This window comes from Pseudomyrmex gracilis, unplaced genomic scaffold (assembly GCF_002006095.1).
Source record: "Pseudomyrmex gracilis isolate BER0280 unplaced genomic scaffold, ASM200609v1 scaffold_265, whole genome shotgun sequence".
NCBI classification, from domain to species: Eukaryota; Metazoa; Arthropoda; class Insecta; order Hymenoptera; family Formicidae; genus Pseudomyrmex; species Pseudomyrmex gracilis.
The window spans coordinates 176,882-191,178 of NW_018020849.1; the positions used below are offsets into that span (position 1 = coordinate 176,882).

Sequence of the window (14,297 nt, forward strand, 5' to 3'; positions counted from 1 at the left end):
TTCAATAGCAAACGAGGCTCAACATAAAATAATAATAGTTTGAAAATAAAAAATTGCACACTTAATTTATATTTAATTTATATTTAATATTAACGGTAAGTGATACTAGTAATATTGAAATATGACAATGTAAATAAAAAAGATACTCTGTATATATAATTGTTACAACACAAGACTCTACTGTAGGTCAATCGATATGGGTCCCATTAAAGAAAGTTCTTCCTATTGTCCGCAAAGCGAGCCGGTAAAAAGAAAAGTATATGCCGGAAGCGCTACGTACGGTAGAATACAAAAAACATTAGGCGAACACGTTATGCTGAGAAATTCTGACGGTGACACAGCAACTGATGATACTGGTAGATATCTGCGTACAGAGATACAGCAGTTTTCTATATTTTACTTTTCAAATTATTTTATTTTATCAACAAGCTTTGCGCAAATTTAATCCGTCGGTCATACAATATATTTTGTCGATGAATATTATTTTATTTGTTTGCGCAGATGACTCGAGAAGATCTCTGAAGGAGAAAGTGGCGCAACTGCGACAAGAGCGATTGGCGGCCGAAGCTAATGCAAACAATGCCCAGGACTCGCAATACTTTCAACATCAACTGTCCCAGTTACGACGGCAGATGCTAATGCAGACGATAGAGGGTCTGAAACGCAGTCTCGAGGACCAATCGGCTACTCTAAAGCAGACCTGTTTAGAACCGACTAGTTTGCTGACCGACGAGCTGCCTTAAAATTGATCGGACTGAGCCGTTTCCGGCACCGCCTTGTTTCTCGTGAGGGAGAAACGCACGATGTTACAGGATCCTGCCCTCCTCAGTAAATTCGCGATTGGTCGAGCCGCGTCGAGCGCTTGCGAGGAGTATTGATTAAGCGCGGCGTTTCATCCACGTGCGCGCTGAGTACCGAATTACAATGACGCGATCCTCCTCAGGCTCGACAATACCCAGCTAGTGCAGGCGTACACATCAAATCTCTATTTTTCTGTCCGCCTGTGCGATGTGAAAGCAAGAAAAATAGAATAGAGGAAAGAAGCAATGGAAAGAGAGAGAGAGAGGGAGAGAGGGAGAGAGAGAAAGAGAAAAGTAAAAGGAAAACAAGACCGTCAGAATTGAGTGTCGTGTATCTTCGCTGGGCATTGTTTCGTTCTGTTGTTTTTATTACTTAACGGTTTTTAAGAAGTTTTTACTTTGAAATTTTTCGCGTAGAGTAGGCCGACTTTTGATTGTAGCTAGAGATTAGTCTTCGCTAGCTTATCATTTTTGATCTATTTGTTACAATGCTTGTTCCGACAACTATTCTAGATGATGACAAACAGAGAATTCGCATACGGATCGTCGAATATGATATAGATTTGTTCCGGAACGCTAACGTGGAATTGTAGATAATTAAGATATTGCAGATTAATTAATTAGAACCCTGGATCAATAAGAATTCTGGACAAAAATTCTGTATACATGGGCAAATTCGATAAATAATATTATATTTAATTATATATATTTATATATGAGATTGAGAGGGATCGCTCATATATGATTGTACATAGTTTTATATATAACCAGATATAAAATTTGCCCGTATATAAGGAACTTTTTTCTCCGCGGGAGAGAGTAATGTTACATTTTCAATATCTTTCCTAATACTATTATTATGTAAACAATTGTTTTCAAATAATGCATAATATACATATATGTATCGCTTATTATAATAAAGTATCACAAAATTTGTAATAATTAAGCAGAAAAATAGAATATTCTAGATCGAGACATTAGGTTCTGGCAATTCCGTTAGCGTTCTAAGGTTTGAGCTCAGACATCTGACATCTTACCGGGGCCTATTCAGAGGTGTCTCCTAGTTTTGATATATCTTAGAAAAACAAAGAAACACTTACTCTTGTAGTAAAAAAAAAAAAACTTGAGAAAATGATAAAAAATAATAAATTACACGAACAATTAATATTCCAGTATCAAAAAAAGCGTAGACGTTTAGAAGTACCCACATCTAACAGATTTAGAAAAATCACGGTGAGATTTAGCTAGCAGATAGATGATTCGAAACGTATATACATATAATCGATTTAGACATTAGGAAAACATTAAACGATACATGCCCAATGAATACGGCCCAATCTTAATCGAGATGGTCGGGAAAGGACATTTGCTAAACACAGGGATGACTGACATATCCCGTTGACCGTTTGAGCCTCATCAAGATCCCTTATATGTAAGCTTCCTAAGCAACAACATATATGTCTAATTATCTAAATATATCTAATTTTTATAAGAAATATTTCGTAAACGCGCAAACAGATGTGAGGCCCAAAGGGGATTAAATAGATTAAAAAGAATGTGCAATAAACTATACATACACAAAACAAACTCAGACTGCAACTACAGAAATGCGGTTTAATAAAGCATGATAGAAATAAACATATTTAAAATACACAAATCAAAGTTTTTCCTTCCCCGACGCTCTCGATTTTTTTCGATTCGATCTATTCCAGAAATATGACTTTATAATATATATAGCACGTAAACTTGTCACCTTTAATTGAATGTAGGAGCGCTTATGAGATATTATCATAAAGTCGTCGGGGTCGTCTTTCGCTGTGTACATCCTAAGTGGAAAAGCTGTACTTTGTGTGATCCATTTCTTCGCTATTGTTCCCGATTCAATTGTAAACGTCCTTTATTTTCCACATCAAGGACGATAATCTTCGATAACAATAATCATTTCTCTCTTCGCAAAACAAAAAAAAGGGGATGTAACAACCAACTAGCTTATACACATATTACTCGTAATGTTCCTATTTCTACGCGATATTTGTGTCACCGAAAAAGAAATTTTCCCCGCGAGCGATTGTCATCTGTGTCTCTGAATAGAATTAACATCCCCCCAACTTAGTATACCAAAGATGATAGAGTAGCTAGATAGTAGATTAGAACCGTTTAACCGATCAAAAAATAAAAACCAAAAAACAAAAAAAAAAAACAAAAAAATACAGGATGCATATTCGTACTATTAGAGAATTATCGTTAAAGCGTCTTTAGAGTCTCGATTTGCTGATAAAAAATAATTGTTCGAATTACGTCAAGCGGATTACAAATCTTCCACGTGGACCAGAGTCAAATATTTCATTCCAATTTTTCTCTTAATAAATTTGCGTTGTACTTTTGTCACATGTTGTTTGTTTTTTTTTTTTTTTTCAAGTAGAATCTTTAAAAGCGTTTCAAACATACGTATGCACATAGTTTGAAACAAAAAAGATATACTTTTGTTTTGAGAATATTTTCAAAGTTTATGTTATTTATATATATATATATTTATTTATTTCTCGAAACTAAGATTAATAAGTAGTTTGCGTAAGTTTTGACTCTGGTTCTATAAACCGTCGATATTTTCGGTCATAGTGATATTTTTGTGAGAATAGACTGAATAGTGTTATCAATTGTTAGATTAAAAATTTTGTGGTTACTTAAATGTGATTCATGTGTTGAAGATTTTTCAGGAACGACGGATTGTAATACGCGCGCGCGATATATTTATTTGTGTTAGATATTAGGGAGCATAGTACATTGAAAGCATTAGATAAATATAGAGGCAGTAGTGTTAGTGCATTAGGCAATCGTCAAGTAAACGAAGTTATTGTTTTGTTTTTTTATTTCTTCCGAGAATCGCGTTTTGTGATTTATTTTTTTATTATGTCTTTCCGGTTTTCTTTTACGAAGATCGACTTTCTGTTGATTTAGCTTACTGTGGGGACGGACTGCGAGAGTCACTTCGATCGTCAATCGAAAAATCTTTACGCGGTACGCTAACTATTGTTAAGTGGGAAGTTGTTCGAAAGTTTTATACGTGAAAAAAAATACTGTGTATATAAAATAATTTTTAACCGAGGAACATTTTAATTTTTATAAACGTATAAGGCGAATTATAATATATAATATACATACATTTGTCATAAGTTTGATGATTCTTATGCCATTGCATCGACATTCCAAAATGCAAGTTTGTGTTGGCGCTGGAACAGAGACAGTTGTCCAAGTCGATTTGCAAGTTGGCCACACAGTTTCCAATATTACCCTTGCCACAAATGCGACTAGTCACTTGATTATTTACGCAGGGTATGTACAGGCAACTCCTGAACACGCTTGGAGGAAGAGTGGTATTATTGTTGCAAACAACATCTCTTGTGTACTAAGCCATTTATGAAATAAAATGGTTTTTTTATATGATTATGAATAAATTATATTATGTCGTTGGATCGGTACTCTTTTTACTCTTTACCTTGATACAACAGAATGAAAGAAATGTTTTTCATATGTATAAAAAATATTTCATCGCTGTGATAAGTTATATTTTTTTTTATTTAAGCATATTAAAAAAACTTTGCATATCTATCAAATAAATGACACAGGTAGTCATATTGGATTCATACGCGAGTGTGTGTGAATGGAACAAGGTTTTATAAAGTCACAATATATAATTGGTTGAAAGTGTATTATTTGTGATCAATCTGAGTTTATGATAATTTTCTAACATGTTTATCATTAATTACAGGTACAGGCATAAGCTTATCTACAAATGTTGCAGATATGTAGCTCTATGTATAACTTAAAGATCAACTTCACATAATTAAGCTTGAACGAAGCTTAATAAGTGTAAATTTGTATACATATTGTTTCATGTATAACATTAGAATATATTAATAATTTGCACAAAAATATTATAAAAAGTATAGAAATTATATGTGTGTACGCATGTATGTGCTTTATACATACATATTTACATGTGACGAACATAGTTTTGTCACTTTGATAAATCCAAAACGCTGTCAATTGTCACAAAATTCATAAGTAAAAAAAATGCGCATGTCAAAAAATATACAATCTATTTAATCCGTTCAAACTTATGCTTGATCTCATATATCCCAACGGGTTCCATGATTTTGTCACAGTAGTCTTCCCATTCGCCTTCGCTAAGATCCACATCAGTAAACTCTTTGCCTCCATTTATAGCCTTGGCTATCCATCCTTCTCTCGCTGAAAAGTCAGAGGGTTCTATTCCTCGACAATCGAATACGACGATAGTTTTAAATTGTCCCTGATCATCTGCTGTAAATGACTTGATTGAATCCTCTATTATTGCCATAGAGTTCTCTCGGCAGCAGAGCTTGCACTTGCTCACAAAGTGATTAACACCGCTTCCACGTGTAACCGGTGTGGATTCATCCAAGGATGCGTAATTCCATTTATCTGACTTCTGTCCGCAATTGCAGCAAGTAAATTTCAGATACCATCTAAATTCGGGCCCGCAAGGCTTCAGTTCCTCAACATTGTCGAGTCTACACGTAATTTGCATTGCTATTTTTACCATTTTGATTATCACGTCTCTCCTCCTGAAATAATATATGCAAGAAATCATCATCTGTTATTTACAATTGTACGTATCAAAATATGTAAGTATCAAAACATGTATGTATCAAAACTTGTAAGCGCAAGTTAGTTTTCTTACTTACTTTTCTTACAGATATATATCTGTCACACAAAATTAGAATTCAACTACTATGTATAAATGTTAAACAATATTTAACTTGATGAATCTTCTCATATGAAGATAATGGTATCTGCACAATTAATTCAACAAACATCAAACGAATCTAAATATTTTAGCGGTATGCAATATATATTTTTGATTAGACAGGAAGATATACACAGACAATACAATTGAGTGTTGAGTATAGGTTTGGTTGAAAGTGTAGCTCACAGAGAATTTCTATAGGATAGGATATCCACATATGCCATTCTATTTATAGTGACATCTGTTGATTGTTTGATAATACCTCTAAGAATCATAGGCATGCGTGTATATAGCAACTCACCGACAAACCCGTGGACATGGCTACGTAGTTGCCAATGTGCATCACCGCGGACATAGCGCTGGCGAATAGTGTGGAAAACCGGTAACAGTTAAACAGGAGCCGTGGCCGCTCTCAGTCTTCCTCTGCTCCTGTTTATCTAAACAATGTTGCGCATCACGCCAGTCTGAATTGACTGGTCTATCTTGGCGCGAATTTCGGGCCGTTTTTTAAAAAAAAAGTTCGAGATTTTCCTCATTTTCTCACTCGAATTAATTTTTGGTCTGATATAGTTCGCGGACTCGAAATCGAAATAAAAATCTCCAGGTTTGCAGCGCTTGTGCTAAAGCCGTAAGAACAACACAGTACGTATTTTAATTTTTTGATTGTATAACCATAACATAATTTCTTACTGGAAAAATGTGTGGTACAAGGTTTTATTATTGCTTTTTTGCTTGGATAGATTTTTTAGAGCTTGCTTTATTTTTTGTATTCATAGAAATAAGTTTTACAACTTTCTCTAACAGACTTCTTCTTTTTCTTTTTATCATTATTTTTCTATTGTACACAATTATTTATTAAAATTTACAATCAGTCACTATATCTTCTCTATCATTGCCGCGTAGAATAAATAACAGTGAAGTACGATACGGAAGTACTCAATAACTGTAATGAACAAAAAACGTGAAAAATTTTTGACTTTACTGGTTTAAATTTTTTGTCACATTTTGCGTATAAACTTTCATATATATGTACATATACATCTTTCTTACTGTAGCGGCAGTCTCCAATGATCCCACAAATATTCCACCGCAACTGAGTTGGAAAGCATTTTTATTTTTTTGCAATAGAAACAGTATCATTTTCTGTACGTGCAAAGGAGCTAGGTACCACTGAATGCTATATCTACGTATAACGCATACGAGAGATAAGCTAATAATTAAACTAAAGATAAAATTAGATTATATTAAAAATTACATTATAATACGTAAGTATTTCTTACACAGTGATAAACACGTCGTTGTTGTAATCCGTAATTTCTTGCGCAATGTAGCAGCCAATTGACATGTACGAGAAATGAACAAGTATAAATATCACCGGTGCTATGAGTTCCTTAATGTCAAATTCGTATGACACAACTCGAAAAACCTAACATACACATTGAACCCTAATATTATCCTTAAATAAAACTAAGAACAAACGATTAGTGACGTATTCACGATAATAAAGCAACATTATGAAATATTTTGTTGTTAATTCTCAAATGCTTTTGAAAAAGAAACACACACGTTACCCGAAAATAATTGAGACTTCCGTCAATCACACCGACTATTATCATAAGGAAGAATGTTAAATTAAATCTGGATATCGATGATTTGGATAATCTTGAAAAAATATAAATAATCTAATGTAAACGTATCACTCATATATCTATTATATTAGTTACACAAATACTAACTTCAAAGCTTTGCGATGCATATCTACGGCACTAACCAGTCTCGTGTAAATCAAGTTTTCCCTATTATTTTGTAGACTGCAGATCTCCATTGCTTGCTCGAAACGGTAACTGATTTTGAACGGTAAGTGATTTTCTTATCGTGGTTACACATTTGCGAACAAATCTATTCTTGCATTTTCATGTTAATTCCGTCTTACCTGGCGATACGGAACATTCCGCAGGTATATTGTAAACAAACTATAATTATAGATCCTGTCGTTATCATTGAGAATCCTCCAATTAAAAAAGCCATGTGTTCGTGCAATGTAAGCAGATACACGTATCTTTCTTTATCGATAAAGTATTCTGTTACAAATAACAACGAAGGATGTCGGGATTCATTTGTAGGTAAAAATCTATTAAGAATGCTCGGGCACACTATGTACGCAACTGAATTAATTACGACAAACATAGCCACCACTAAACAGAGATTGACAATTGTTAAACTTGCTCAAAACATTTACAAATTTATTAGAGAATAAGTTTTAAATACGATATATAATTCACAACTAAACCCAACAAATCAAACATATTGATCTTACGCATAAATGCAGCCGTATAAAGTCTCGCGTAGTTACCGTACTTTTTTAAGATATCGATTTCATTCTCGTCCTTCAATTGATTATAAATATACTGCAGTTCCTCCAGCAAACATTTTATCTATCATCGTTTTAATAATGGATTTTATACATTACATGTGGTTGGTTTACTTTTTCAACTAAACAAATGTATGTGTAATCGCGGAATTACATATATGTAAGTATCACAATATACTTACACCTTCTATGTCAATACTAAACGAACTATACTTAATCACAAAAGTGCTAAAAAATAATGTAGACGATAGAACATCGATAGTGAGATCCAGAGTACATTTTAGAGTCATAAACGCTGTGAGCTAAAAGAAAATTGCACTCTTAAATATATCTCTTGCAGAAAAATGTAATTATTATTTCTTTATCCACTGGGAAGAATATTACAAACCTTTAGTCAGTATCTAAGAAGGTAGTACAACTATATTACACAACAATATAATTGAAGATTATGAATATTATTACATTTGCAAATTATTCTGACACACTCGTTGGTATCACATTGTTTTAAAAGTATAGCAACATACCTGAAATACTATGAAAGATGTCAAAATAGCAAAAAGTATGATCACTTGAATTCGTACAAGTCTAGATCGCTGATAAGGCCAGAGGCCAACAGCAAGTAACATAATACGGTTAAGATTAATGCGAAGAGATTCAACACAGATCATCTCTCTTTGTAAACATCAATATAAACTTTAGAAAAGTCGAATAGTTCATTTCTTTGAGTTTTACTAGTCCACTTGAATGTTATTTTACTGTAATTCCACATAAGTGACTCAATTAAATATATTCTGCAAAGTGTAACAAACACCTGTTCCACAACACCATTTCGCTCGCAATTTAACACTTCCTCTCAAAAAGAAATACGCGTTAAGTGTGCGATCGATGTAATGGTGACATAAAAACAGATGTTCTTTTTTCCATAAGGAGAAAAACATTTTTCTCAAACGGTGATCATAAGTTGCGCAGACGCATAAAGTTGTTTCTAGCAATACTTTTGACCAGTCTGCTTTATACCATCATCTCAACTAGTCATGTCTTGTTTGATACTTCACCAAAATGTTAATTGTTCAGTTTTGTAAAAGATTCATTCTTCGAGTCATTTTGGCGATATAAATATTTTATACTTTTTACAATTGCAAGAAATATAATAAATGTTATTTGTGTAAATGTGTAAATGTACTAAATAAGGTATTTTTTTGCAAATCTCAAGTATGTAGTTTCATACTTTTGTTTAATAAATATAATAATATATAATTTTTTGTTTACTAAATATATACAACTCTGTTATACATCTAAAGTCTATATCAAACTTGATTATATCATTACTTACTTAGCAATATAAGTGCTATATTTTTTATGTTATTGTTGCGTAGAATACAGGACAGTAAAATATGAGACGGAAGTACTGAATAACTGTAATGAGAAACATGTTTTATCTTGTTGTATATGTTTGAATCATATCACGTTTGTTAAATAATTATACAACAAAAAGATATATGTCTTACTGTAGCAGCGGTTTCCAATGATCCCACAAAAATTCCAAATCCGCAACTTAATTGGTAAGGCTTTCTACCCTTTTGCAACAGAAACAATACCAATTGTTGCACATGCAAAGGAGCTAAATACCACTGAATNCAATANCTATATAACATNCATGANAGAAAAAGANAAAGAGAGNNATAAATNAATAANCATNAAANTANGATAAAANTNTTGCATAATTNTGATCGTGCTTGNTTATCANGTTAAAGACAACTGAACCGATCAATTACATTATACACGTATGTATTTCTTACACAGTAACAAATACGTTATGATTATGATCCGTCACGTCTTGCGCAATAAAATTGCCAACGGACATGTACAAAAAATGAAAACATATGAATGTCATAGGTGTTAGAATTTTCTCAAAATTGAATCTGTTCGTTAAAGCATTAAAAACCTATAAATACATAGAAATAATAACAGTCTTACATAAAGCTAAGTGTAATTGATTATTATAAATAAATATCTTAAACTATTATTTTTGTTGTTGAAAAGCAACGTTATAAAATACTTTATCAGTGAAGTTTTTCAGTCAACTTTTAAGGTTTAAATATCGCTTTGAAACAGAATCACTTACCCGAAAACAGGTGAGACTTGCGCAACTCACACCGACAATTATTAACAAGAAAAACATTGTGTTAAAGTTAGATATCAATGAATCAGATAATCTTGAAAAAATGTAAAGTGTCTAAAACGTAAATACATACTAAACACGTATCTTGTTAGATAAAAAATAAATACTTACTTCAAAGCTTTGCGATGTATATCTACGGCACAAATCATTTTCTTATAAATGTAGTTTTCTTTTTGTACGCCAATAGTTTGCAGATTATAGATCATCATTGCTTGTTTCAAACGNTAACTGTAAGNGATTCNNTTNTCGTNGTTATACNTTTGNGNACAAAATGTTNTTATTACNNTTGNNTTACCTGGCGATTTNNAACATTCCGCAGANATGCTGNAAATANNCAANAAGTANNGCTCCNGTCGCNATCATTGANAACCATCCNATTATGAGAGCCATGTGCGTGTGCAACAAAATCAGATAAAGATATCTTTCTTTGTCGATAAAATATTCTGTTACCAACAACATTGAAGGATGTCGCGACATGTTTGTACATAAGAAAGTATTAAGAATGCTTGGCCAAAAAATGTGTACAGCAGAAGTTAGAACAAGTAACATGGCTATCACTAAACAGAAAATTAATATTGTTACACGTGCTCACAGAATTTGCAAACGCGCGCGGGCGTACTCTACTTCCAAATATGTTATATAAGCTATATCTCAAAACAACCACATAAATTAATAGCATTGGTCTTACGCATAAATATAGTTGTGTATAAGTTTGCATAGATACCGTACTTCTTTATAATATTGATTTCATTTTTGTCTTTTAATCCGTTATAAATACGCTGCAATTCCTCCAACAAATATTTTACCTATGACCGTTTTAAAGTATATTATATTTTGTATATATTTTATTACTTTTTTGCCACAAAATAAGGTTACGCATATATATACTGAGTGTTGCATCACAAAGGTAAGCAAATAAAAGTACATATAATTATCATACAATATACTTACATTTTTTATATTAATGCAAAACGAACTATACTTGATCAGAAGTGTGCTGAAAAATAATGTAGACGATAGAACATCAATCACAAGATCCGGAGTACATTCTAAAGTCAAAAATGCTGTGAGCTACAAGACAATTTTACGTAAATATCTTTTTTGCAGTACAATATTATAAGGTTATTCTATTCAACTCGAAAAAATGAGCAGGTCAATATTTGATAAGATAAAAAACTTGACAGCAAATAAGTACATATAAATAAAATTACTTGCGCTATTGACATATTCATTTTGATAATATTCTTCTATGAGTGTAACAACATACCTGAAATACTATAAAAGATGTCAAAATACCAAAAAATATCGTCAATTGAACTTGCACAATTCTAGATTGCTGATAAGGCCATAGGCCAACAGCAAGTAACATAATCCGGTTAAGATTAATGTGAAGAGTTTCAACACAGATCATTTCTTTCCGTAAGCATCGATATGTACTTTATGTGTAAAAGAGTCGAGTGATTCATGTCTTCACATTTTCGTCAGTTTGAATATATTGTTACTATAAGTCTACATAAGTGACTCAATTTAATATACTATGCAAAGTGTAACAAACACCTGCTCCACAACATCGATTTGCTTGCAATTTAACACTTTCCCTCGAAAAGAAATGCGCGTTTAGTGTGCGATCGATATAATGGCGACATAAAAACAGATGTTCTTTTTTCCATAGAGAAAAAAATGTTTTTCAAACGATGATTCTTCATCAGCAGATTGCGCAGGCGCATAAAGCTGTTTCTAGCAATACTTTTGACCAGTCTGCCTTATACCATCATCTCAACTAGTCATGTTTGTTTGATACTTGGTCAAAATGATAATTGTTTAGTTTTGTAAAAGATTCATTCTTCGAGTTATTCTGGCGGTAAATATCTTATACTTTTTACAATTGCAAAAAATATAAATGTTACTTGTGTAAATGTGTAGATGTAGAAACTAAGGCATTTTTGTGGCAAATCTCAAATGACAATCTATGTGGTTTCATAGGTGTTTTTAACGTTTTTATTTTTTGTTTAATAAATATAGTAGTATATATATTGTTTTTTTATTAATTATACAACTCTATTATACATCTTAATATCTATATCTAACTTGTTTGTCATTACTTAATTTGCACTAATAGGTGCTATAGTCTTTATATCATTGTTGCGTAGAATAAAGGACAGTAAAATATGAGACGGTAGTACTTAATAACTGTAATAAGAAACATGTTCTATCTTGTTGTATATGTTCAAATCATGTCACGTTTGTTAAATAACTATAAACTAGAGACATATGTCTTACTGTAGCAGCGGTTTCCAATGATCCTACAACAATTCCAAATCCGCAACTTAATTGGTAAGGCTTTCTACCCTTTTGCAACAGAAACAATACCAATTGTTGCACATGCAAAGGAGCTAAATACCACTGAATGCAATACCTATATAACATTCATGACAGAAAAAGAGAAAGAGAGAAATAAATCAATAACCATAAAAATAGGATAAAATTTTTGCATAATTCTGATCGTGCTTGATTATCATGTTAAAGACAAATGAACTGATCAATTACATTATACACGTATGTATTTCTTACACAGTAACAAATACGTTATGATTATGATCCGTCACATCTTGCGCAACATAATTGCCTACGGACATGTACAAGAAATGAAAACATATGAATGCCATAGGTGTTAGAACTTTTTCAATATCGAATCCGTGTGTTAAAGCATTAAAAACCTACAAATACATAGCAATTATATTAGTCTTACATAAAACTAAGTAATTAATTGTTACACAAATATTTTAAACTATTATTTTTGTTGCTGTAAAGCAACACGTTATACAATAATTTATCGTTAATGTTTCTATATATTTTTGAGATAAGAATATCACTTTTTTCTATTTTGTATCAAAATTACTTACCCGAAAACAGGTGAGACTTGCGCAACTCACACCGACAATTATCAACAAGAAAAACATTGTATTAAAGTTAGATATCAATGAATCAGATAATCTTGAAAAAAATGTAAATTGTCTAAAACGTAAATACATACTGAACACAGATTTATCTATTGTTAGATAAATAAATACTTACTTCAAAGCTTTGCGATGCATATCTATGGCACAAATCATTTTCTTATAAATGTAGTTTTTTTTCTGTACGCCAATAGTTTGCAGACTATTGATCATCATTGCTTGCTCCAAACGGTAACTGTAAGCGATTCCCTTGTCGTAGTTATACTTTTGTGGACAAAATGTTTTTATTACTTTTGTCTTACCTGGCGATTTGAAACATTCCGCAGATATGCTGAAAATAAGCAAGAAGTAGTGCTCCTGTCGCCATCATTGAGAACCATCCGATTATGAGAGCCATGTGCGTGTGCAACAAAATCAGATAAAGATATCTTTCTTTGTCGATAAAATATTCTGTTACCAACAACATTGAAGGATGTCGCGACATGTTTGTAGATAAGAAAGTATTAAGAATGCTTGGCCACAAAATGTGTACAGCCGAAAGAAAAACAACTGACATGGCTACCACTAAACAGAAAATAAATTTTGTTCTACAGAATTGTTCACAGAATTTGCAAACGCGCGCGTATTCTGATCTACTTCCAAATATGTTATATAAGTTATATCTTAAATAACTACAAAATCAATAGCATTGGTCTTACGCATAAGTATTGTTGTGTACAGATTTGCATAGATACCGTACTTCTTTATAATATTGATTTCATTTTTGTCTTTTAATCCGTTATAAATACGTTGCAATTCTTCCAATGAATATTGTACCTATTATCGTAGTAATTATATTTTGTATATATGCTGTTACTTTTGTGAGTTAGTAAGTATACGTGCTTGAAGTGAATATTGCATCAAATATCACAAAAGTAAACGGATGGAAAGGCATATTATTGTGTATACATAGCCAATTTATACACTCATTATATACAGTATACGTACACTTTTTATATTAATATAAAACAAACTATACTTGATCAGAAGAGTGCTGAAAAATAATGTAGACGATAGTACATCAATCACAAGATCCGGAGTACATTCTAAAGTCAAAAATGCTGTAAGCTACAAGACAATTTCACGTAAATATGTTTCTTGCAAAAACAAAAAATTAAGTCTATTTTATTTAACTCGAAGAAGTGAGCAGGACAATATT

General features: G+C 32.2%; 3 protein-coding genes across 9 annotated transcripts in view; 1 reads left to right on the forward strand and 2 right to left on the reverse strand.

Annotated features, from left to right (window-relative positions):
• LOC109859502 (myb-like protein AA) overlaps window positions 1–4,271 on the forward strand; it is a 73,936-nt gene extending 69,665 nt beyond the window's left edge. For 6 of the 7 annotated variants that reach the window (XM_020437830.1, XM_020437828.1, XM_020437831.1 and 3 more), the window contains 2 exons: window positions 187–356; window positions 502–4,271. In XM_020437830.1, coding sequence (XP_020293419.1) covers window positions 187–356; window positions 502–743 — 412 coding nt within the window. In that variant the 3' untranslated portion in view covers window positions 744–4,271. The remainder of the gene's footprint in view (window positions 1–186; window positions 357–501) is intronic. The other variant, XM_020437835.1, reaches the window with a different exon arrangement.
• A 219-nt stretch (window positions 4,272–4,490) lies between these two features.
• LOC109859503 (UPF0587 protein C1orf123 homolog) lies at window positions 4,491–5,792 on the reverse strand. The gene is made up of 2 exons (XM_020437836.1): window positions 5,528–5,792; window positions 4,491–5,407 (listed from the first exon to the last, which is right to left on the reverse strand). The coding sequence occupies exon 2, from the start codon at window positions 5,383–5,385 to the stop codon at window positions 4,900–4,902; it is 486 nt and encodes a 161-aa protein (XP_020293425.1). The 5' UTR covers window positions 5,386–5,407; window positions 5,528–5,792; the 3' UTR covers window positions 4,491–4,899.
• A 3,530-nt stretch (window positions 5,793–9,322) lies between these two features.
• LOC109859512 lies at window positions 9,323–13,583 on the reverse strand. The gene is made up of 7 exons (XM_020437847.1): window positions 13,402–13,583; window positions 13,218–13,334; window positions 13,046–13,136; window positions 12,714–12,859; window positions 12,423–12,558; window positions 9,469–9,591; window positions 9,323–9,376 (listed from the first exon to the last, which is right to left on the reverse strand). The coding sequence occupies exons 1-7, from the start codon at window positions 13,581–13,583 to the stop codon at window positions 9,323–9,325; spliced, it is 849 nt and encodes a 282-aa protein (XP_020293436.1).
• Window positions 13,584–14,297: the final 714 nt, after the last annotated feature.